This window comes from Centruroides vittatus, unplaced genomic scaffold, assembly GCF_030686945.1.
Source record: "Centruroides vittatus isolate TY-2023 unplaced genomic scaffold, ASM3068694v2 scaffold_907, whole genome shotgun sequence".
NCBI lineage: Eukaryota > Metazoa > Arthropoda > Arachnida > Scorpiones > Buthidae > Centruroides > Centruroides vittatus.
The window spans coordinates 350,195-377,138 of record NW_027122720.1 but is presented as its reverse complement, the minus strand read 5'-3'; the positions used below and the strand labels follow the sequence as shown (position 1 = coordinate 377,138).

General features: G+C 33.8%; 2 protein-coding genes across 3 annotated transcripts in view; both read left to right on the top strand.

Moving 5' to 3' along the window:
• Nucleotides 1-3,998, top strand: part of LOC136990349 (actin remodeling regulator NHS-like) — a 49,121-nt gene extending 45,123 nt beyond the window's left edge. The window contains exon 5 of one of the 2 annotated variants that reach the window (XM_067288739.1): nucleotides 34-3,998. In XM_067288739.1, coding sequence (XP_067144840.1) covers nucleotides 34-3,052 — 3,019 coding nt within the window. In that variant the 3' untranslated portion in view covers nucleotides 3,053-3,998. Of the gene's footprint in view, nucleotides 1-30 lie in introns of both variants that reach the window. The other variant, XM_067288738.1, reaches the window with a different exon arrangement.
• A 6,768-nt stretch (nucleotides 3,999-10,766) lies between these two features.
• On the top strand, nucleotides 10,767-26,551 carry LOC136990379 (dentin sialophosphoprotein-like). Its single transcript, XM_067288770.1, has 18 exons — nucleotides 10,767-10,827; nucleotides 11,865-11,936; nucleotides 13,708-13,740; nucleotides 16,092-16,117; nucleotides 16,211-16,919; nucleotides 17,000-17,206; nucleotides 17,278-17,457; nucleotides 17,538-18,497; nucleotides 18,614-18,856; nucleotides 18,901-19,071; nucleotides 19,116-19,862; nucleotides 19,936-20,007; nucleotides 20,054-20,188; nucleotides 20,262-20,333; nucleotides 20,407-20,622; nucleotides 20,696-21,543; nucleotides 26,200-26,310; nucleotides 26,398-26,551. The coding sequence occupies exons 1-18, from the start codon at nucleotides 10,779-10,781 to the stop codon at nucleotides 26,488-26,490; spliced, it is 4,944 nt and encodes a 1,647-aa protein (XP_067144871.1). The 5' UTR covers nucleotides 10,767-10,778; the 3' UTR covers nucleotides 26,491-26,551.
• The last annotated feature ends 393 nt before the right edge of the window (nucleotides 26,552-26,944 follow it).

Sequence of the window (26,944 nt, the reverse complement as noted above, 5' to 3'; positions counted from 1 at the left end):
TAATTAAAATAATCTTCTTGTAAAATTTAGTAGATCCCAAGAAGGTAGCAGAGCTAGCAGAACGGATAGGCGTCCACTTTCTCTCATGTCACCGAAAATTGGGGAGGACAGCACGCATTCCTGGTTGCAGTCGATTGAACAGGATTGCCAATCGGGTACGCTCACACCTGATAATTGCCCTTCTGATTCCACGAGTACTCCTCATGTTCTATCACCGTACATAAGGAGGAGGAGATATTGCCAAAACGAATCTTCACCACCAATTATGGATGATGAAGGCTCTTCGGTTTATTCCGTCGACACCGACGGCTATTATACGTCTATGCACACGGATAGTGGTTTGAAAACTAGAACACCTCAACACGAGTGTCGTGCCAGGAGGGATTCTGACAGTTCCGTTAGTACTCTTGGAAATGTTAGTGTGAATAGTCTACTTTCCAGGGCCACGATAGGCAGATCTTCTAAGTCCGACAGCTTCAGGGAGGAGAGGAAGATTCCACCGCCACCTCCTGTAAGGATATCTAGTGTGAAGAGGGATTCTAGTAGTGATGGTACGGGGAGTCAAAACAATGGTGACACGTCCACATCAGAGTCATCAGACAGAGATACAGTAGAAAGGCTACGGAAGAAAACAGCCATCAATTCAAGTCGTTATCCTTCCATGTGTGCGGTATCTCCGGAGCCGAGTGATGACGAATCGAGTAAACCCAAACAGGTTGATTCTGCACGAGGGAAAAGCCCACCGAAGTTTAATATGTATTCGGATCAATCACCCCAGAACTCAAAGTTTGTATCGTTCTTTCGAAGGAGCAGGTCCCCGGAAGAAGCTATAACCGAACGTAATCAAAGTTTGGTAACATCCTTCTCTCCGGAGCATCCAGAACAGCCCAAGGCAAGTGAAGTAAAGAACGAACAAGTTAAAATCGAACAGATAAAGAACGATCAGGTGAAAGCAACTAACAGGTTATCTATTTCTTCGGTGTTTACGGAGGAAGGAAGATCGACAATCAAAAGAGTTTCTTTATCAAATTCAGATAAACCACAGAACCAGTCCAAATCTTGTAGTTTGATACCAAAAGCTATTGAAAGACCAGTAGCGAGAGTTACGTTAGATCCCAATGGTCGAGTTATATTTTCGTCAAATTCTTTAGGAAGACGACGAGATGGCCAACCTTTAAGATCTCCACCCTCTCCAGTTTCCGAACAGAAATTTGCAACATTACCAATGCGAAATTCTCATAATATATCATCCTCTCCTATAATTGCACATAATGGGACATTTATGAGATTAGAACAACCCACTAGAATCAAGTCTCCTGTTCACGAACAGAGAACTAAATCATTAATGAACCCAGTTCAAACTCAATCGGAACCAAAACGGAATGAAAGCTGTTACAAGAGAACATTATGTGGACCCAGATTACCGATGAATGGTTACATACCTACATCTGTAATTTCACGAAATGCGATAAATGATAGTGAGGAGTGTTCATCATCTCCTAATGGTCAGTTACCAACAGTGCCTCCGGAAATGCCCCCACTGTCCAGGTTCGCTAATCAACATTCCACAAATAGAAATTCAGATCAAGTTAATGGTTACAGAAATCAGTCTGCACATCACGTGCCTTCATCGATATCAGTTCAAAATAGCTTAAGATCAATAGCTTCATACTCGCCTTATCAATCGTCCATTTATGGTGGAGTGCCCAAACCCACATCACAAGCAACGGACTCTTCTAATTATAGAAATTCTCTTAGAACAAACTTTTTGTTTCCACACTCTAAAACGGCTCCTTCTTTATCTTCGTCCAATATATACTCCAATTTATATTCTAGAACTCCGAAACAAAGTACTTCACCTACTACACCCTACAACAATGGTTTAACACCAACTAAACAAGTTAGCTTCAGTCCTATAGATAGGCCAATGCAAAACGGTACGAATTCGAGAATTAAACAACCAAACATATGCACGAGTATATCATCACCTAGCATTTATAACAGGCATAATGGAGACCTTTCAAAGGCTACAACCTTCAGAAACGGCTCACCACAATCTCCAACATCACCACACTCAAATGTGCAGCAATCTTCACCATCCATACTAAGAACTTCAAATGGTACCGCTTCACCCTACGCTAAATCGAATATCAGGATGACTTTTAACGGTTACCAGAGCCCAAATCGTCCTTCCTCTATTGACAGGTTGAGTCCTAGTTCACGCTGCGATTCACCCGGTTTGTGCACCTTTTCTAAACAATCGCCTACGAATAAGTTTCAAAATTCTCCAACTTCTAATGGAGTCGAGAGGAAAACTTTGATGACAACTGCCGATCTTTTCGCAGCTATACACAACTCGAAAAAGAAGCATAACATAAAAACGGACTTGGATATATCATCCTCCTCCTTATCCTCTCGTTCTAGTTCTCCTTGCAATTCTACCACCTCAACTAAAAGTGTCCTAGCCGAAACTGGTTTCCTCAGCCCTAGAAATCAACTAAATATACCAAGAGATAGGAGAAGCTGGATAGGGGACTATAAATCGTTTTCACTACCTTCCGGTGATAGGAAAAGTCTAGCCAATGACCGTTTAGGACCTCCAAAACCGACCAGTATGTACGATTTTAAGATGCTACTCTTACAAGCCAGCAGAAACAATAACGACAGCCCCGGTGCAAGAATGTCCGCGTCAGAGAGGTTAAAAGTTCAACCCAAGAACGAAATCAACGCCACGCGATCGTTACCGACGTCACCGATTAGAACTCCTCCACCAATTTTAACTGGTCACTCGACGGTGCCCATTAAGCGTGGTTCAAAAGCCAGATCGTCGCTACGTTACGATCTCATGTATCAACCTATTCTAGAAGATTGCTGCGAAGAAACCGAAGCACAAAAAAGTCCCAAAACTCCTCCAACTCGAACCCCTCTAGAAACATCCTTCGTCAATTCGACACCCAGCTGTGCCAATAATCTTCCCCCTCCTCAGCATTGGACTCAAGCATTCGTTCCCATTAGAACTGCCAATTCACGAGGTGCCAGCACATGGGTATAACGTTATTAATAACAAAGAAATTTTTTTTAAAGTGTAATTTTTCATGTGCATTTAACTATTTAAAAAACAATGATTTTTCTTTGTCATTTATCGCACCATCCAATTTGTAAATGAGCAATGTGCCTTTTTATATAAGCTTAATTTCACGCTCAAATTGAGTTGTATAATCCAATTGGCCGCATGTTTTCTGTGCCTTTTTTAGGATACAGGAGTTAAAACCGCAGGAAGTAGCATGACCTATGTACAGATGCATTTATTTATAAACAGTATTAAAAAAATACCCGGTAACAAATCGATACAGAGAAGTACAAATCGCTAACAGGAAGGGGGGATACGCAGCTCTTAGTACCTTTCCCTCGTATATGCCACACACACACACACAAAGCCATCTTTTTCCTATTATCTTCCTCCTGTTTTTGTTAAGGACACCACGTGAAGTTCACTGTTTGTTGACACAAAGTAGGATATCGTGTTGCAGATTATGTGACAGTTATTCCCAAAGTTGGCATGGCGTTGTACGCCATAAGAGCCAAGGAAGTGGTCACATAGTCTTTATATGTCTCGTGAGTTAAGTATAAGGTCCTTTCCCTTAGCCCATCTGTGCTTAGTTACAGGGGTAGCTTGGGGTTAAAATTATTAAACTAACGTTTAGATATCCTATCACCTCTTTTATGTATTAAATTTTTTAGAAGCACGGCCCATTGCTCAATATTTAAATAGTTCCTTTACACAAGTTACGCTACATCCTGTTGGTTTTAAATTGCGTGAAGGTAGCAGCTGGGATTGTTATGTATTGTACTTATCGAGTTGTAAACAAACTGTGACATTCTGTCTTGTATATTTGATTCTTTTCGTACTTGTTTTATTATTATTATTTTTTTGTCTGTAGAAATTGCCTAAAAATATTAGTTTTTTAGAAACAAATAAATGTGTTTACATAAATTAATTTGTATTTGTTAATGTCTCATATACCTCATCATATTTTTAAAATAAAATGCTCAGGTTAGTATTAAATTTTACTAAAACAAGCCCAGGAAGTACAGTTAAACCTCTGGACAACGGACACTGACGGGAACATTAAAAAATGGCCGTTATTTGGAGGTTGTATGCATTTCTATTTAAAAAAAATTCCTAAAAAATGGCCGTTGTCGGAGGTTCGACTGTACCACAAATATCTTCAATAATGTTTAAACACCGAACAGGATATGTGATGACATTAGTAATAAATGTTTACTGACAATAGATTAAATAATGTCATGAGTGGCCTTCACTTATAAACATTTATTGCTACATACTTTTATGGAAATTACGGATAAAAAACGTCATTTTAAGTCTATGACGACACTAGAATATTTAATGGTAGGTCTTCTATATTTAGTCAGTAAAGCTACCGGTAAATCCTTCATACATTTTTACTAAGAAATTATAATTTTTTAAAGTATTTTTCCCTACAAAAGCCCAAATATAGAAGAAGCTTATAGTGCATACTTTCTCCAACAGATGGCGGCCTACACTATCCCTTTAAAGTTTTGTTAATACTGTAACAATATATAATTTAATCTTTTAAAACTTTAAATAAATATTATTAAAAAAATGTGTAAAATTATAGATGAAAAAATTAATTATTTTATCTTAATAGCCTCTATATATATGACTCCATCTATATATACATATAAGGGATGAATGAGCCATTTAGCTATTCACCCACAAACACCCCATAAATGTAGTGTTTTATATAATAAAAAAATAGTAATAAGCAATCTAAATTCAATTTTCTATTAATAAATAGCAGAAATTCCTGTTTTTTATTTGTTTTATTGATTCAATTCACGTATAGGGCCCTATCCCATCTCCTTACCCCCACACATATATATAATCTCACACTACTCTTTAAATACTTTTATGTGAAAAATTTTAAGTGATTAAAATATTTTTTTATTGATAAACATTCGCATTTTTAGTAAAATATTTAAAAAGTAAGCATTGAATTTCCCATTCACTTGTCATATGTTTCTACAGGAAACAATAGAATAATTAGATAAAATCTATATACTGCTTTTAAATATAAAACAAACTAGATGCCAAGAATATAGATAAAAATCTTTAATAATATTAAAAATAATTAAATGTATTTAATTATACATTTGAATAACATTGTAGAATTAAATAATTTAATTAGATGTACGACAGACTATTTATCAAAATTGAACTCGTAATCGGTTTTTCTATTTTTTAAAATTGAAATTTTAAAATTTTATAAATCAATTTCCTTAAATAAAATTAAAATTTTATCTAATTCTCTTTAACTTAATTACGTTTAAGAAAATTCATCAGTTTCTATTGTTGCCGTTAAAATTGTTCGTTTTCACGTTAGTAATAATGTAAAATTGCACGTGTTTATTAATATAAATTTAACTCATCCATTTCAAGAACTCAGTTAAGTTTAATTGTAATTAATCCTTATAATTTTATAATAAAGTATTTTATTATTAGTATTATTAATTTATTATTCTGATTTAGTTATAAATTAAAATAATTATTTAAAAAATATTTTTAATGAATTAAGTTTAATTTTAATTTAAAAAAGTAATTGCTAATTCTTTACATAACTCGAATATAATTTATTAAATCAAAAATTAATTAATTTATTTAATTACAATTGCTTAAATGTTAATTAATGTGCAAATTTTCTTCAAATTTTTTCTACACAAGGAAAAAAAAGTAATTACAATTTTTATTACTCCAGTTTATTTATAAAATAACAAAAAATAAATAAAATAATTAATTAAATGACATTTTTAATCAGTTTTATACTAAATTAAATTATATATTTATGATTAACTTTTTACTTTTTTAACAGTACAATAAATAGAAATTCCTAATTTTATTACCACGCTTTTAATTAAGTTACTGTAAAATAAAATTGGGTTTAGATTATAAATGTGTTAAATTTAATTAGAATATATATTAATAATGATTCTAAACGCTTATAAAGGTTTAAATATTGCGAAATAAAGTTGTAAATGTAGTACACAGGTGAACAGCCACACCAGAATCGCTATCAATCCTGCGATTCTCATCGACAAAAATAGGACAGACATGCTGAATTTGTCACATTTTTTTCATTAATATAGACCTAGTTCTTTATGCCAAACACATTTTTCCATTTAAGCTTGAAAAATTAATGCATTTTAATGGTTTAAATCAGGAAAATTAATGCATTTTAATGGTTTAAATCAGGAAAATTAATGCATTTTAATGGTTTAAATCAGGAAAAAACATGCATATTAAATCGGGTATGTGCCTAGTTTCATTACTGATATATAGCCTAATTTATTATGTAAAAATTATTATTATTAACAGGAAATTTAACTCATAAAAATTTATTTTATTAAACTCTGATGGAGAAGATACACGACAATTCTAAAGATGGGAAATATAGTTATTTTCTATGAAAAATATGGTGTAAAATGATATAAAGTCTCTCTTGATGAGGGGTAGAGAAAAGAACTTGTTTTTATATTAGTTACATTGATTTTATTCATATATTTTTATGACTTTATTAGAAGTGAGAGATGCCAGATGGGACCTGGGCCATATCTAACTTCTCTAATATATAATAAAGTCATAAAAGTATACGAAAAATTAAGGATGAAAGATCTGAATTAGTCACAAATGTAATCAGTTCGAACCATATATCCTGAACTAATACTCCGATTTTCCTGAAAATTTCCAGAAACATTTCCCCCTTACACTCAAATCTTCGTGCAAAATTTCAAAAATTTTAAACAAAATAAACAGGACTTATTAAGATTCAAAGTGAGTGAACAAAATCGGCTTCCCCCCACTTTTCTAAATTATATTAATTATTAAAATAATTAAATTAAAGTACTTTACAGAATGTTTTCATTAATAAAAATTAACTGAAAACAAGCGTTACTTTTCTAATTATTAAAATTAAAGAAAATAATTAATATATTCCTTCCTTTATATTACAGTATTATTCTTCAAATGTTTTAGTTCTAATGAACATGGATAATGTTTTATCTTCAATAAAATTCACTCAGATCATCCCTTATTCTGTCTGGGAATCAAACGAGGATCCTATTGTTTTTATAATGAGATTGTGTGTTATTAATGTACTAAAACAAGAGACTTACAAGGAGTTTATAAAGCTTATTATTTAAGAATTTAAATAAATTATTAAATATATTTTTGCTTATTTAATATATATAATTATTATAACAATAAATACAATGAAATTCAGATAGAGAGAGCCAGAAGAGGAATTTTGTGCTTGCTCTGAACACAAGATGACCCGTCATCCTGTGTATCTTTAATGTAAAAAACATAACACCAATCTAATAAAACGTTAGGAGGGTCCGAATTTAAACGTACGAACCTATATTCGCTCGTGCACCCAGTGGCGCGTTATCCTAGAGGCAAAAAAGTTAATTGCCCACCAACAGGAGATTCCAAAACAATCTTTTATAAACACATTACTGTATTAAGATTACCGAAATTTAAATTTGGTCCATATCAGTGTGTCCTAGACTGCGGGTATGGTTCAGGGGCCCGGTGCACTAAAGCAGTGCAGAACTTAAAACCTGTAGAGGTCGTGTTAAAAACGAAAGATACCCGGGGATGTTTGAAGTGAACACAGTATATGGGATCCCCAATTCAAATTGCGCCACTGCCTATACCACTTGGATGAAGAGTAAAATCTTAGATACTGTATGTGTAAAGATCACTACACGTACGAAAACATTGTGTTTACAAGACAGAACCTGTAATAATGGCCACCATACGACAACTATCACCTGTAAAGGGCTGCCATCTTTTAGGAATTTTATGAACAAGTATGCATAAGAAAAACCTCTAAATAACGGCAGTTTTTTTAATGTTTCTCTCGGTGGTCGTTGTTTGGAGGTTGTAGTTTTTTAATGCAAAAAAAAACTGTTAAAATGTAGCGGGTTTTTAAAGGAGTTTTATGATTTAATTCAGTCGATTAGAGTAATAATTTGTAGAATGATGCAGAAACTGTTGCGTGATCATTAACGTTACATTTGTTAACGGTCGTATATTAACGCCAAGTGATTACTACTGACTCATCTAGTGGCAAGATTAAACTGAAGATAAACGAATTAAACTGCTGATGCCCGTCACAAACTATTTAAAAGGTAGGAAATTGCCTAATTTTAACAGAGGAAAATAATTTAAAATAACCATCATTGTATGTAATCTAATCCCTAACCACGGTCACCTGCAATAATAAGAAGCAAACAAATGTTTGCGCTAAATCAAGGTTTTAAATATATTTAGTGTCTAGAATAATAGGAATTAGAACGGATAGTTAGTATATAAAATACAGAAGAGCGTAGAAATGAGGCTCCCCCGATATAATGTCCTTGTGACATTTGTATTGATTTCTTCTAAATCCATTATTTTAATTTATATATATATTTTCTTTAAACTTAAATGCAGTTAGAACCTCGATATAGCGCCTTCCTAATTGTAATTGCAGTTAGTGGGGGAAGTGATAGGAATATCATCTACTGAAGGAGAAGGTGTAACTACTACACCAACCACAATAAAGAAGACGGAACTTCAGTAATTCAACGCCATAATAATATAATAATAATGAAGAAAACACAGTTATAAAGCCAACAATCAAATAACAAACGAACGTTGTATATATATATATATAACTTTTAAGCTTAAAAGCACAGGAGTTATAAAGCTTTAAATTGGGTGAAAAATCGTCAATTCGAAACATATATAATGTACTCTAGCTTTATGACTCCGTATATACAGTATTTTTTATTATGATTTATGAGTGTAATATTATTTAGTGATATTATATATAAGAAACTACTACTTTCTATCACTAATAAATAAAACTGGTATAGTATATATTAAGTATTGTATCGATTTATATATGATACATCACATAAAAATAGATCCTGATATAATAATAAAGCTTTATATACTGCACTGTTCTGTTATTTATTAAGCATTTAGTGTTTACGAGAATAATATGTATTTGGGAATGCCTATAATGCAACTATAAAGAGATTAATCAGGGACTCAAATTGTATGTCCCCACAGTTTAAACACTAATTTTACGCAATTTTCTATATGTTTAGAGGCTTCTTCCTTTATTTTATACGTTTAATTTTAATAGGTAACGTCATTGTACATGTTTATCTCATCCATTAAAGAGGTAATGGGTTTTGCGTTATCGAATTGTGATGAAAAATATCAATTCATCACATCCGTAAAGCCATGAACCTGATCGAATTTACGATCGGGAACAGTTGTCCATCGACAATGTGATTCTATCAGTATAACTGGATATCGATTTTATCTGTAAGATCTACAGCATCGAAAAAGTGATCAAAACTTTGCAGTAGAACACTTATCGTAGTGTTTATCACCCCATTACAGCGAGACAAACATGTATACGTTTCTTGAAAATGAGTCCTCCACTTACCATTCTCATCAGCTTCAAGGTCTATTTGGTATATCACACAATCGACTTTCGTACTGAAGAGAAGAATAATGAATACATTGATTTAGGCAGAGAATCTTTTAAAATATTAAATTATTCAGTGGCATTGTTAATCCTTTATCATTAAGGATTAATTCTTAGCTTCCCTGGCCATTTTAGTGTATTGTAAAAAAAATATGTGAGGAAAGTATTTTGAATATTTCTATTTCTTCTGCTTGCCATGCCAAAATAAAATTACTTGAAACTATTTAATCATATTATTATTTGAATAATATTATATTCGTCCATTAGATGGCGCTCTTTAACACTACAGTGTAACGAAATTTTATCGATCTTAACGTAAATATTCGTGATTTATTTTTAAAACTAGTGCTTTGTGATAAAAATGTATATCTTTTTAATTCTTAAATTATATTGACTTATTTAAATAGAAAAGTGAAAATGAATAAAGGTTTGACATTTGATGGGATGAGGCAACGCGACATGTGGACGATACACCAAGAGGGAGGACTTTCTAAGAGAAATTGGCCCTCTATTTAGATGTTAACACCCTGCTACAGAACATCGAATGTACTCAAAGAATGCATCATGTAACGTGCATAACTCGGTAACCATTCTAGGTAGGTCATAAAATCTTTCGGCAATCATTTCCTCGTGAAATTCTGACCCCAAATGATGTATCACATAACCGCCCTTCTTATTTACAGTTTAGGAGTTGCATTCAATATGGCCGTTATGAAGATGGCGGCCGTGCCTGTAACTCACATCAATCTGTTTTTCCTTTGGTATGACGTGTTCATGACATGAGCAATAAACGTTGGGTACATTCTATATTCTGTAAAAGGTGTTATAGAAAAAACACTCCCTTCGGCAAGTCGTCCACGTGTCATATTGCTGTGAATAACCAATTGAACCGTATGGATTCGAACCCGGGTCCTCCAGAGCGGTACGTTGCCACCGAAACGGCTGATATTTAATACTACAAAACTTATATTTAAAAAATACAAGTGATATAAAATAAACAACTACAGGAAGAGAATTAAAAATTATTTTATAACATCATCTGCATATACAATTATAGATTTATAATGGATTTATCATTTGTACAATAATAATTCCTAGAAGGTATGTTATCACGTGTACATTTACCGTATAGTGCGCATACTATTCGACATTGATGTCATTTTCTAGCTCATACATGAATCTAATATAGAGATGGAATGTATAATTTATTTCTACATATTGTCTATAGCTTTAGTTACAGGTAAATTTAAAATATTATTTAATTAAAACTTATTTGATCTATTCAAACTTTTTCTGTTTAATTATATATTTAAGTAATTTAATAATGAGGTTTTCACGTTATTGTTAATTAATAGTTTTTAATATCACTAATCCTTAATATTAAATTGAAGTTTTTTATATAAAATGTGAGAGAATATTCGTGCAAGTTCACGTGAGCGATTTGTCCATCGGGAGGACTTTCTATGAAAAAGTTGGCCTTATTTGGGTGTAAAAAACCCAGAAGACACCACGTTAGTGAGTCGAGAACCCGCGATTCAACGGTTTTATCCATTCAGTGACCACTTCTTTCAGGGATTCAAACCTGGTCCTGTATCAGCAGTGTAAGGTTGGCTTTGCATTTTTCATTGTCAATCATGAAACATGAAGTGTTTGGCTATGTGAAACGAACGGGTTAAAAAGAATAAGACAATTGTGGGCAACAGACCGAAAAGGAAATATAAAGGTAGAGAGATTAAATATCAGGACTTGGAAAACAATAGTGAAATAGCGAAAATTATAGAGAGACAAGACGAAAGACTTTAACTAATGATGGAAGATGGAAGGCTTTGACTTGAAGGAAAATAATGATAATATCAGTTGCAAAAATAGCAAATTTGAAATTTCAAATATCGAGTAACATTCCATTCGAACAACTGCTTATGATCATTCCCGAAGAATGCTCACGAGCATTCGTTCGTATGGAATGTTCATAAAGAATTGTTCGCAAATAAAGTCTTGTACTGATTATTCGTGAGACAATGTTCATATAACAGGAGGTAAGGCCTCCCTGACTTTAAACTGATTGAACGTTTGCTACAAAGCCAGTATTGACGTTAATTAAAAATCAATCAGATCGATACGTAAGATTTATCGATCGAAAAATTTTATAGTGTATCAGAATATAAAATTAACAGCGATAAATTTTTATATGGATGTTCTAATCTATGATTTTCTTACAGAATTATAAGATATATTAATTAATAAATTTGGGAATAACAAGTAATGTTATTCTTTTAGGGGATGACAACGCAAGAATCGACGAGCTATTTGACAGTCTAGCACCTGCTAACTGCCAAATTTTCAATAACCGTAAGTTTCAATATACAATAATCAATTTGTAAGGCATTAATTTTCGAAACCATACTGGAAAATAATTTGATAATATTAAGTGGTAGAATTTAAAAGAATTTTGTTGCAACAAGTAGACAACCGAGTAAGAAAGAATTTATAATGAAATGGAATTCATCGAAGAGCCATTTTGTTAGTTCGTGAGTTGAGATTTTGATGGTTCATCATCATCAAAGGCTGTCGATATGGCTATTTTACAAGTTAACGAATGGAATAATTTTATTGTTCAACTAATAAAGTCATCTGCTATATAAAGAGGGGTGTTACGACCCGCTCAAACATTTGTATTGGAGACAAAGACTCTGGAAATGTAAAGAAAAGAAGAATCAGATGCTAACGAAAGTTTAGGAGAAGGAGTGAGATACTCCATCATCTTAAGGAACTTTATAAAGATCAGAAATATTTTCGATGTATTTGTAAAGCAAAGAAGCTCATCAGTGACCAAGGGAATAGAACTACTTAACACTGGAAGTTAGTCGTGGGTTCGCGCCTCCACTATGTAAAGAAAACTCCACATGTTCAGTTTATTAACTAGACATGTGGAATTTCCTTCACTGTTGTAACACCTAAATTGCGGTCAATTTCCCATAGAAAGTCCTCCTTGAGACATCCCTTCGGACGCAGATTGCCTACATGTCGCTTTGCCATATATAAAATATTAGTGTTTAAATAATGTGTTTTTGGCCTCTGATTAGTAAATTTCGACCTAAAGATTTTACTTCCTTCAATTGATCTTCAGACTTAATGTGATTATTTAACAAAGAGTTTTATTGATACTGTTAAACAAACTTTTGCTGTATTCCCTTATATCAAGGAAGAATATTTAGATTACCAGTTTGATTTGAACGGGTTGATTAAGATATTGGGTATATTGAGATGAAAAAAAAAAACACGCGGTAAGGGAGATTACAAACGAATTTTCTAAAAATCTGACTCAATGGTCTTTGAAACAAATAAATTTAACACTAATTTATAAGATAATTATTCTATCTGATCCAGCATGATCTCGAGTGAATTCATCCAATATAAAAGCAAAGATCCTGAAAGCAAGACAAAGGAATATATCGCTCTATTATGAATACATGCGAGATTATTTAGACCTCTGGAGTAGTACAGTACACCTTTACCGAGTATGGGGCTTATGCCATAATTTTGACAAATTAGTTGAAAAGTCTACATTTATGGTATTACAGATTCATCTTTAAACTGGATGGTATGTTAAGGATGGAGTTAGGGCCACCTCCAATTAAGCTACAATTGACTAGAGCAGGTTGCTTGCTTTTCTAATAGACGATCCTCGTGTGTAAATTTATGAAAAAGAAAAAAAATGTTAGAAATATTAACATGAAGATTAAATTGAATCTTTAGTTGTAATTATTCTATTAATAATTATATTAAAAAACAGGACACTGTAATGTATTTATCTAACTTCCCATTGTAAAAAGCTTGACTTGTTGGGCTACAATTTTCAAATTGTAGATTTATAGATTCCTAATGTCGTCCGTTCGTTTGTCCGTCCGTCGTTTATTCGTTAATCTCGAGAACGGAGTAAGATAAATGAAAATCGAAACCGGATAAGGAAAGCTTATTTTAAAATTAAAATCTGATTAAAAATTGCAACCCGGCATTATGACGACGTCACGATAACTTATTGTTATTAAATAAATTATTATGAATAAATATATATGTAATTTTTTTTTTAAATTAAAACTTATTTGTTTATTTTTTTCAGAAATTCATTGTCACGATGTTGGGAAATTATTACGTAAGTTGCATTTTATATCAAAATAATATTATAAAACATATATAAACACTCACATATATAATTTAATTAATAATAATAAGAGATATATAATACATTTATGAAAAAAATCCTGATAAAATTTGCAGCAAATATTGGTGTATCAATACTTGGTGCACCAATACACAATAATATACTATGTATTTGTACACACTAATGCACTAACTGTATACTTTTTAGTGTATACTTAATGTACTAATTGGTGTACCTCACACAATAGTAAGAATTGCTGTGTATCGGTACATCAATTAGTACACCAATACACAATATCTGTAACCAATCACCCTTTAATTGAATTTCGTATATTAAAACAGAAGTAATATAATCTTTATATAAAATATAATTAAAAATATTAATGATAAATGATATAACTGTATAATTATATGTTTGAATGTAGCGGTGAGAACAATAAATTTTTAACGAGAAACACCAGCGTGATATTTCCGATGTTATACACAGGCAATAAAAGTTTTATTAGTGTTAAACAAGAACCTTATTTCATTTTATTTCCATTTTTATAATTATTTTCACTAGTTTTGTAATATATTTAAGTAACGATTAGGGAATTCATAATAAAATTTATTTATAAAACAATTATTATTTTAAAAAAATTAATAATTACAGTAGTTATTACTGAATCTAATACGGCAGTCGTGGGTTCGGTTCTCTCCGAAATGAAACCGAAATTTAATCATTTAGTAATACAATTTCTTTATGAAACATGCAGAATTACAGAATTTAATTAACTTACGTTTATTTTGGCTTGGGAAATAATAATATTTAAAGAGATTAAATTAATTAAAATTACCTGATGTCATATCCGCTGTAAGTATTGCCCGGTAGACGTTAGAATGACGTCAAAAGATACGGTAGTAGTAGTTATTAGAAACAGAAAATGGGATTGAATAAGAATGCTACGTGAATCAAATACTAGTATAGACAAACCTGTAAACAGCGGCCACTGACTAGAACGTAAAAATTGGGCGTTGTTTGGTGGTTAAACGAGAATTAGTGGAAATTGTGATTTTATTGACTCTGGACCTTAAAGAGCATAGTGAAACAATTAACGTATTATAATTATTTATTTGTAGTGGTTTATGTGTTGTTTTCCTTTTGTTACCAGCAGCAGGCCGTCTTTACAGGTTTATAATTAAAGAAATGAAAAGAATTTAAACTACTGTTTATAGTCCGGATAACAATTAAAGTGATTAATAATTAGTATTGTATGCATAAAATAAAGAGTAAACGAAGCAATGTAACAATGTGAAAAAGAATTGTTGTATAAATATTTTGAAATTTTCAGTAGTAAGTGTATACGTAACACAAGGCGATCATAATTAAAGAACAGGTATTCAGGGCTCGATGTAGGAAGAACTACTGGGCAAATCTCAACCAAATTTGATATTCGTACTGTCTTGAGTATGCTGTTTTCATTTTCGAAAAAAATTAATTTAAAATTTAGCCGCTAGGCATAATTTGGCGCTGCTGTCAACTTCATGTGCCTATTACGTACTGTACGTATTCTAACGAATTAAATTATTACACTGTTGCGTAACTCTCAAAATTGGTTTAAAATCGTACATATATGGGAACAGCAACGCCATTTTTGTCTCAGTGGCTGGATTTTGAAGTAAATTCATTTTTTTCCAAAAGTCGAAACCACATTCACAGGACACTGAATTTGACTTTAATTATGATTACCTGTTACGTAAAACTACTAAAATGATGTGAAAATTAATAAGAATGACAATTTATATTGTTATACTAACTCACAGACATTGGCCGGATGGCCGAGCGGTCAAGGTGGCAGCCTACCGCTCTGGGGGACCCGGGATCGAATCCGAACGGGTCGATCCCCAGGAATTTTTCGGTAAATCCCCAGGAATTTTTCGGGGGGTGGTCCGTTCGGATATGTCGGGCCCCGTCCCTCACCACCCGGTCGCCCCATTGTGGGCCTGGCCGAACCCATAATGGGCCTACTAAAAAGAGGCCCTCTTAGTGCCCACAGGGCGGAAAGAGTTAAAAAAAAAAAAAAACTCACAGACATTCTTTCGACAATGGGCCATCCGTGATCCAATTTAAGTTCGACCTCTTCATGGGGTAACGGGGCTTAAGACTAAATGCATATTGGATCCTACAGCGAGTCAAATTATTATATTAAATGAAGTAAATAAAAAAAAACTACATTGTATAGAAACCCGAAATAACTTTTGTCACCCTTCAGAAAGCCCTGGTCAAGCCCATCACGACTATTTATAAGTTTTTAAATGTGTTCATATATTTTTAGTAATTTGTGAATTTAATATATTTAATAGGTGACTTTAGGGATTTCTTGCGAAGAGTAAGTACTTTGTTTCGTTTCAATCTTATTTTTCACATTAAATATTGTTTTTTACTTCTTTAATAAATTTCATAAAGTTTCTTTCAATTTCAGTTACTTGGTGAAGATCGACCAACCACTGAAACACCCACTACTAGGCCTACAAATACATTTTTTACCACATTTACAACTAGACCACAATCAGAAAGTGATACACCACCTTTCACGACAAGGGAAATTACTATATTTCCTTCAACGGACACGGAAAGAAGTGAAACAACAAATATAGAAACAGAAACTACAAGCAATAATCCAACAGGGTCTACTGAACCAAACAATTCTGAAAATCCAACTGGTGAAACTGAACCAAACAATTCTGAAAACCCAACTGGTTCTACAGAACCAAACAATTCTGAAAATCCAACTGGTTCTACTGAACCAAACAATTCTGAAAATCCAACTGGTTCTACGAACCAAACAATTCCGAAAATCCAACAGGTTCTACGGAACCAAACAATTCTGAAAATCCAACTGGTGAAACGGAGCCAAACAATTCCGAAAACCCAACAGGTTCTACCGAACCAAACAATTCTGAAAACCCAACTGGTGAAACTGAGCCAAACAACTCCGAATAATCCAACAGGTTCTACTGAACCAAACAACTCTGAAAATCCAACTGGTGAAACTGAGCCAAACAACTCCAATAATCCAACAGGTTCTACTGAACCAAACAACTCTGAAAACCCAACTGGTGAAACTGAGCCAAACAACTCCAATAATCCAACAGGTTCTACTGAACCAAACAATTCTGAAAATCCAACTGGTGAACCGAACCAAACAATTCTGAAAATCCAACTGGTGAAACCGAACCAAACAATTCTGAAAATCCAACTGGTTCTACAGAACCAAACAATTCTGAAAATCCAACTGGTTCTACAGAACCAAACAATTCTGAAAATCCAACTGGTTCTACAGAACCAAACAATTCTGAAAATCCAACTGGTGAAACCGAACCAAACAATTCCGAAAATCCAACTGGTTCTACAGAACCAAACAATTCTGAAAATCCAACTGGTGAAACTGAACCAAACAATTCTGAAAATCCAACTGGTTCTACGGAACCAAACAATTCTGAAAATCCAACTGGTTCTACGAACCAAACAATTCCGAAAATCCAACAGGTTCTACCGAACCAAACAATTCTGAAAACCCAACTGGTGAAACTGAGCCAAACAACTCCAATAATCCAACAGGTTCTACTGAACCAAACAACTCTGAAAACCCAACTGGTGAAACTGAGCCAAACAACTCCAATAATCCAACAGGTTCTACTGAACCAAACAATTCTGAAAATCCAACTGGTGAGACCGAACCAAACAATTCTGAAAATCCAACGGTGCTACCGAACCAAACAATTCTGAAAATCCAACTGGTTCTACAGAGCCAAACAATTCTGAAAATCCAACTGGTGAAACTGAACCAAACAATTCTGAAAATCCAACTGGTTCTACAGAACCAAACAATTCTGAAAATCCAACTGGTTCTACAGAACCAAACAATTCTGAAAATCCAACTGGTGAAACCGAACCAAACAATTCTGAAAATCCAACTGGTTCTACAGAACCAAACAATTCTGAAAATCCAACTGGTGAAACTGAACCAAACAATTCTGAAAATCCAACTGGTTCTACAGAACCAAACAATTCTGAAAATCCAACTGGTTCTACGGAACCAAACAATTCTGAAAATCCAACTGGTTCTACGGAACCAAACAATTCCGAAAACCCAACAGGTTCTACCGAACCAAACAATTCTGAAAATCCAACTGGTGAAACTGAGCCAAACAACTCCAATAATCCAACAGGTTCTACTGAACCAAACAACTCTGAAAACCCAACTGGTGAAACTGAGCCAAACAACTCCAATAATCCAACAGGTTCTACTGAACCAAACAATTCTGAAAATCCAACTGGTGAACCGAACCAAACAATTCTGAAAATCCAACGGTTCTACGAACCAAACAATTCTGAAAATCCAACTGGTGAAACCGAACCAAACAATTCTGAAAATCCAACTGGTTCTACAGAACCAAACAATTCTGAAAATCCAACTGGTTCTACAGAGCCAAACAATTCTGAAAATCCAACTGGTGAAACCGAACCAAACAATTCTGAAAATCCAACTGGTTCTACAGAACCAAACAATTCTGAAAATCCAACTGGTTCTACAGAACCAAACAATTCTGAAAATCCAACTGGTGAAACCGAACCAAACAATTCCGAAAATCCAACTGGTTCTACAGAACCAAACAATTCTGAAAATCCAACTGGTGAAACTGAACCAAACAATTCCGAAAATCCAACAGGTTCTACTGAACCAAACAATTCTGAAAACCCAACTGGTGAAACTGAGCCAAACAACTCCAAAATCCAACAGGTTCTACTGAACCAAACAATTCTGAAAATCCAACTGGTTAAACCGAACCAAACAATTCTGAAAATCCAACTGGTTCTACAGAACCAAACAATTCTGAAAATCCAACTGGTTCTACAGAACCAAACAATTCTGAAAATCCAACTGGTGAAACCGAACCAAACAATTCTGAAAATCCAACTGGTTCTACAGAACCAAACAATTCTGAAAATCCAACTGGTTCTACAGAGCCAAACAATTCTGAAAATCCAACTGGTGAAACCGAACCAAACAATTCTGAAAATCCAACTGGTTCTACAGAACCAAACAATTCTGAAAATCCAACTGGTTCTACGAACCAAACAATTCCGAAAATCCAACTGGTTCTACAGAACCAAACAATTCTGAAAATCCAACTGGTTCTACCGAACCAAACAATTCTGAAAATCCAACTGGTGAAACCGAACCAAACAATTCTGAAAATCCAACTGGTTCTACAGAACCAAACAATTCTGAAAATCCAACTGGTTCTACAGAACCAAACAATTCTGAAAATCCAACTGGTTCTACGAACCAAACAATTCTGAAAATCCAACTGGTTCTACAGAACCAAACAATTCTGAAAATCCAACTGGTGAAACCGAACCAAACAATTCTGAAAATCCAACTGGTTCTACAGAACCAAACAATTCTGAAAATCCAACTGGTGAAACCGAACCAAACAATTCTGAAAATCCAACTGGTTCTACAGAGCCAAACAATTCTGAAAATCCAACTGGTGAAACCGAACCAAACAATTCTGAAAATCCAACTGGTTCTACAGAACCAAACAATTCTGAAAATCCAACTGGTGAAACCGAACCAAACAATTCTGAAAATCCAACTGGTTCTACAGAACCAAACAATTCTGAAAATCCAACTGGTGAAACCGAACCAAACAATTCTGAAAATCCAACTGGTTCTACAGAACCAAACAATTCTGAAAATCCAACTGGTGAAACCGAACCAAACAATTCTGAAAATCCAACTGGTTCTACAGAACCAAACAATTCTGAAAATCCAACTGGTGAAACCGAACCAAACAATTCCGAAAATCCAACTGGTTCTACAGAACCAAACAATTCTGAAAATCCAACTGGTGAAACCGAACCAAACAATTCTGAAAATCCAACTGGTTCTACAGAACCAAACAATTCTGAAAATCCAACTGGTGAAACCGAACCAAACAATTCCGAAAATCCAACAGGTTCTACAGAACCAAACAATTCTGAAAATCCAACTGGTGAAACCGAACCAAACAATTCCGAAAATCCAACTGGTTCTACAGAACCAAACAATTCTGAAAATCCAACAGGTTCTACCAGAACCAAACAATTCTGAAAATCCAACTGGTGAAACTGAACCAAACAATTCCGAAAATCCAACAGGTTCTACAGAACCAAACAATTCTGAAAATCCAACTGGTGAAACTGAACCAAACAATTCCGAAAATCCAACTGGTTCTACAGAACCAAACAATTCTGAAAATCCAACTGGTTCTACCAGAACCAAACAATTCTGAAAATCCAACTGGTGAAACTGAACCAAACAATTCTGAAAATCCAACTGGTTCTACCGAACCAAACAATTCTGAAAATCCAACTGGTGAAACTGAACCAAACAATTCTGAAAATCCAACAGGTTCTACCAGAACCAAACAATTCTGAAAATCCAACTGGTGAAACTGAACCAAACAATTCTGAAAATCCAACAGGTTCTACCGAACCAAACAATTCTGAAAATCCAACTGGTGAAACTGAACCAAACAATTCTGAAAATCCAACAGGTTCTACCAGAACCAAACAATTCTGAAAATCCAACTGGTGAAACTGAACCAAACAATTCTGAAAATCCAACAGGTTCTACCAAACCAAACAATTCTGAAAATCCAACTGGTGAAACTGAACCAAACAATTCTGAAAACCCAACAGGTTCTACCAAACCAAACAATTCTGAAAATCCAACTGGTGAAACTGAACCAAACAATTCTGAAAACCCAACAGGTTCTACCGAACCAAACAATTCTGAAAATCCAACTGGTGAAACTGAACCAAACAATTCTGAAAATCCAACAGGTTCTACCAGAACCAAACAATTCTGAAAATCCAACTGGTGAAACTGAACCAAACAATTCTGAAAACCCAACAGGTTCTACCAAACCAAACAATTCTGAAAATCCAACTGGTGAAACTGAACCAAACAATTCTGAAAATCCAACAGGTTCTACCAAACCAAACAATTCTGAAAATCCAACTGGTGAAACTGAACCAAACAATTCTGAAAACCCAACAGGTTCTACCAAACCAAACAATTCTGAAAATCCAACTGGTGAAACTGAACCAAACAATTCTGAAAATCCAACAGGTTCTACCGAACCAAACAATTCTGAAAATCCAACTGGTGAAACTGAACCAAACAATTCTGAAAACCCAACAGGTTCTACCAAACCAAACAATTCTGAAAATCCAACTGGTGAAACTGAACCAAACAATTCTGAAAACCCAACAGGTTCTACCAAACCAAACAATTCTGAAAATCCAACTGGTGAAACTGAACCAAACAATTCTGAAAACCCAACAGGTTCTACCAAACCAAACAATTCTGAAAATCCAACTGGTGAAACTGAACCAAACAATTCTGAAAATCCAACAGGTTCTACCGAACCAAACAATTCTGAAAATCCAACTGGTGAAACTGAACCAAACAATTCTGAAAACCCAACAGGTTCTACCAAACCAAACAATTCTGAAAATCCAACTGGTGAAACTGAACCAAACAATTCTGAAAACCCAACAGGTTCTACCGAACCAAACAATTCTGAAAATCCAACTGGTGAAACTGAACCAAACAATTCTGAAAACCCAACTGACGAAACTGAACCTCAGAATTCCGGGACGGCATCTCACAGTACTGAAACAACAACTTCTATAGCATCAACTGACGATGATGAATGTTATCACTATTTTCAGGATCTCGGCACTGCTAATGCTACTGGCGTAAGTAAACTTTTTAAAAATTATTTTTAAGTTCTTTAATAAAAAATTTAATACAACAAATTTTACATTGAAACTTCAGACACAAAAATTTTTAAAAATTCTGTCATTATTGTCTAAAACCTGTGTATTATGAAATTGTTTTGATAGGAATATTAATGATATATTAGCGAGGTTGAGACCAAAGTTTTAAACGTGAAAACGTGTATGTCGGACGTTCAGCACCGCTTTCCTGTAAGCCTATAAATTTAACAATGGCGTTTGGAATGTCGATCATAATTCCACTGACTTTCCAAACGCCATTGTCAAACATCTAGGCTTACAGGAAAGCGCGCTGAACGTCCGACATACACGTTTTCGCGTTTAAAACTTCGGGCTCAACCTCCTTATTATAACCGCATTACGTGTCTTATTACAAATTTCTATAATACATGTGTAAAAAATGATAAGATTGCTATTGCTAAGATTCCCAATGGAAGTGCTGTATTGTCGAATATGGGACAGTTTCCATGGCGAAAATATTTGAAGGGTGTAAAGCAGCCAGATTATAGGCATTTGCGCATGCGCTTTACAGAGCACCAACCTGACACAGTTTAGCTGGTGGAAGCTACACGCCAAAATATCATATAACGCTTCCAATGATTCTATCCAAGACCAGTTCTGGGCTGTTAGCTGCCTGCTTGCTAGATATTTGGTCGCCCTCGCCCCATTACGTGAATCGCGAGTAGATTTATAACCCAGCCGATAAGAATTTACTGGTATGTTTTTCTGGTAGTTCTGTATAGTTGACAGGAGTTTAAAAATATTCATTAAAATATTTGACATATTCTGCTTTTATTCTGCTCTCCCATCTTGCATTACTTATAGATTTCAATGTTAATGATATTACGATTTAGTATGTCTCATCTATAAGGGGATGCAGCAGTGGCGTAGTGAGGGGGGTGCAAGGGGGTGTATCATGCCCTGGGCGCCACTCGCAGAGGGGCGCCCAAATGGTCTCCAAGACAAACTGTGTGTGTTTGTTTCTGGAGGAGGGAGGGGGCACCAATAAAGTGTCATGCCCCGTGCGCCAGTTATGTTTGCTACGCCACTGGAATGCAGAAAAAAGCGTGTACAATTCTTGTACAATGTTAAAAAATTAACTGTTAAAACTATTAAATTTAGGAATGGCTTTGTGGAAGCACGAAATGCAAAACTTGCTTTGTTGACCTTGTTTACTAGTTTCAAATGAAATTAGTGTTTGGAATAAGAATGGCTTTAACGATTTAAATAATTTGAGTAAAGCTGGAAAAACACACGAAAATTGTAAATGTCACATCGATTCTTTCGTAAAAGTGAAGCAATTTGAAAATCAAAGCAGGATAGGATTTAACTTTAGTAAATAATATAAAATAAATATTGAAAATTATAACAAGATAGAGCTAATAGGTATAACAGCTATTAATTTAAATATATGTTTTCTTTTTATTAAAGCAAGAATTGGAATTTAGAGAGTGTAGGGAATCTATTAAATCGAATAACAGAGATAATTATATTGAACTTGTTTATTTATTAAGCACATCAGATAATTTATTAAAATACATTTGGAGAAGTCTACGGTTTTTACTGGCTTATCGAACAAACAAATATGAATGGACCCTAGACCATCACTAACGCGCAATTAACTGTTTGCCTCTGGAAGTAGGCTTCTTACAGAAACAGCTTCCCTATCATCAAATGGCATTCCACGGTTCAAAAGTCAATATCATCTTTTTATGAATTTGCCTTTATTGAAATTGTTTAAGTAGTTTTAAAATTTATATCAATTCTACAAAACGGTTAATGTTACCTTAGGTTCCAAGATGGCGGCGCATCCGGTCGCCATTTCGGATTAGTCTAGAGAGTGGCGGAAAGCGATATTTTGATCGAAGATCACGCGACTCTCAAACCGTAATAAACTACCATAGTAAAATAAATAAAAATTTACTCACATTAACGCTTCTTTTTTTGTTCGAACCTACATTTTTTCCCTGATTTTGTCAATTCTTCAGCACTAGTTGCAGGTCTTTTTTTTCCCTGAGCTTGTCGATTTTGCTACACTTGTAGACGTTTTTTTCTTTGACTTTGAATTGGTTGTTGCCTTTTTCTTTTTCTTCTGTGTTTCCTTATTTTTAAAATTTGACACTGGTGCAGACGGAACAGATTCTGGTTCAAGCCATTTTGGTGTTTTTCCAGTCCCTGCATATATCATAGCCGATTGTATTGCAAAAATTTGGAATCTTTCTCCAGGTGTTCTTTATACATAAACAAGCAGATGTATGAGTCAGATAATGCCAAATGCCATACATTCCAGTTGCCATATATTCCAGACAAATAGAGTGCCAAATGAACGACAAAACACCACCACAAGATATATTGCCAAATTTACTTTTAAATATTCCTTCATAGGCTGAATACTTATTGCCACGTTTACTACATCTTAGAAAACAAGATTTTCTGTCACTTCGATAATATAATTTACATGTATTAGCACACGAGTGAGTTCGTTGTATTCCTAATTTTAACGCAAATTTAAAGGCATTATTATCATTATTATCATGTTCCAAACCTAATTTTAAATATTCATTTTCCATTAGCTGATAGAATTTACGGGTGGTACAACCTAACCAAAATTTCATCGGAACTTAATTCTACAAAATTCATTGTCACAGTATTAGCAAAAAAGTTAAAAATTAACAATAAATTTTGATGATATTTAAATCAAATTCTCAAATACTATCGTTTAAGAAAAATATATTTACCTATTTAACTTATTTGGAAAAAAATATTGTAAAAAAAGATCAAATATTCTACTACACATACAACGCAACACTGTCAGCAACACTGGTGAATTTGCATATTTCCACGATAAACTTCCATCTACAACGTCAAATCTTACAAATTTGCATATTCACAATCACATTTTACATCACGTTGAACATACTTTCATATTTCGTCATCCTATTATCAAACAGCTCCCTCTATCATCAGTACCGTGAGTGTCTCTGTTTCGAGATTACCGGATGCGCCGCCATCTTGGAACCTAAGGTAATATTAACTTACGAAACTAATGAAAAGCAGAATTTGAGTGTAGCGTAGAACTGCATTATATTAAGCACCTACTGGATTACATGCACATGTACTTACTGAATAATGAAAGAAACACATCATTAATTCTTACATGGCATGGAAGCCATTTTAGTGTAAAAACGCTCATCCTGTTTCTGTCCAACCGATAATGTAGATGAAATTTTCAATTAGAGTTTTATATATTTACACATTCTGCATAAACTAAAAAACAAAACAAGACTCTCGTGTCTTCTACCTTACTACGTAACAATAAAACTGTGAGTTTCTAGTTGCCCACCAGTGGCCGAGTAGATAAAACCACTGAACATTACTAGTAGCTGGTCGTGGGTTCATGCCTTATCAACGAGCTAGCAGCGTGGCATTTTTCAGGTTTTCTTCATGTGTCTAACACCTAACTAAGCAGGGCGAGTTCCCATTAAAAAGTCCACGTGGGAGACACCTCCCTTGGCAAATCATCAATTTGTTGCGATAAATTATGAAATTTACCATGAATTCAGCCCGATTTTATGAGCTCGGGGGCAAATTAAAGTTTCTTTCATGAAAATACAACCATATTTTTTGATTAGTAGGGATATTGATTGTCTGGAGTTTGAACTGAACCCCAAGGGGTTCAGTTCAAAACTATTGATTTAGCATAAAACTGCAGTATATAATTACTTAATATGACGAATTTTTTATTACGATTATCTTAAATGTTTTTAATTTGCTTAATGATTACAAATAAATTTGTTTTTACTGTTTGATATTTGATTTTGTATATCAAAAAATAATTAATTAAATTTCATTAACTCTTATTTGTAATTTTTAATTCATAAAAATAATGTGAAAAATCCAGCAACTAGTTGCGTAACTTTTCCGGCAAAAACATTTAAAACTGCGTGTGGCACCATCTGTTGTTATATTTTATTTAAAAAACTTTATATAATTAAATATAAAATAGAAAAAAAGCTAAATTATAAGATTAGAGACGAGTTTTATAAAAAAAATTTGTAAAGTTAATGAATAAAATCATTAAGTTCCACCCCCACTTGAGATATTACACATGGTCCCCTCTATCTCCCCATCCCCTCGACCTTTAAGCACCAAAATTTAATAGCATCAATGCCCCTTATACATAAACCTTCACGAAAAATTTCAGAAATTTTCGAACATAAAACACAGGAATTATTGAGCTTCAAAGAGGGTGAACGAAATTGTGCCCCATATACACACGTGTACACACACTAACATCCATACGTACAGAAAAAAAACCCGAATTTTTTTGCATTTCTCGGCGTTTCAAGGTGTCTTGACTTCGAAAATGTAAAAATCTGGGGACTGTCAGTTGTCATTCTCCAGGATGACGTAGTTTCCCCTTGCGTGGTAGATTCTTCTGGGTCTTATTGGAGAGAAGCTGAAAGTTCAAATGGACAGGGGTTGGATATGTCAACTTCTATTCCTCAATTTCCTGTCGAACCAGTCATAAGGGCCGTTTTGATTGATGTTATCATAGGCCACCCACAATACTTATTAGGGTTAGAAAACGTTTTCTAGAATATTGTTTCTTTTCAGGATAATCCATCGCCGTGTAAAATCCAGTGTGAAGTGCATTTCTTGTGTCCCACCGTTACACCAAAAATATGTACCATGAACAGAAAGAATGGTTCCCCTTGCACCTACAATGTAAATGATTTTAAATATGATAATAATTAAAATTATATAATAAAATCCAAAATTGCATTGTATTTAATTTTGATTTTTTCCCAATAGGATGAAAGATCTGTTTGTCGCAATGGACTTTGTGGAAATGAACCTAATAACGATCATCAACCTGAAAATCAGCAACGTCTTTGTAGTTCTTGATTCAACCTTCTGTACACATAAATGTAGAATTTTAATTATATACCATTTTGCTGTATGTGGACCCTCGTAAATCAATTTCCAAGCCATAAGCATTTGCTTAATTTAATTAATTAATTAATTAAATTAAAACAAATTCTAATATTTCAATAAAAATCTCATTATTTCGTAATGTCTAAATGCTTTTGGAATGTATTCTTAAATAATTAAAAGATAAAATATTAGTCATTTCCGTTTCTGTTTTTGAAAAAGTAACCTGCCTCATAATACAAACTTACTTAAGTTTCTAATTTCAAAATTGGTTTCATTTCGTTAGTCATTTATTTTATTTTAATTGAAATAAATGTAACTATTTATCTAAACATACAGGACGTACAGTGCCATTTTCTATTGTAAAATGACTCAACAGTACCCAAGTGTATAAGCAGAGTCTCTAGATAGTTGGTCAAGGGTACGA

Excerpts from the sequence above, each read along its gene's own strand:
- LOC136990379 (XM_067288770.1), top strand. The coding sequence starts at position 10,779 with ATGGAATGTATAATTTATTTCTACATATTGTCTATAGCTTTAGTTACA. Across the intron at positions 11,937-13,707 it reads CTGCCAAATTTTCAATAACC|AAATTCATTGTCACGATGTT; the intron begins GTAAGTTTCAAT and ends TATTTTTTTCAG. Across the intron at positions 13,741-16,091 it reads CGATGTTGGGAAATTATTAC|GTGACTTTAGGGATTTCTTG; the intron begins GTAAGTTGCATT and ends TATATTTAATAG.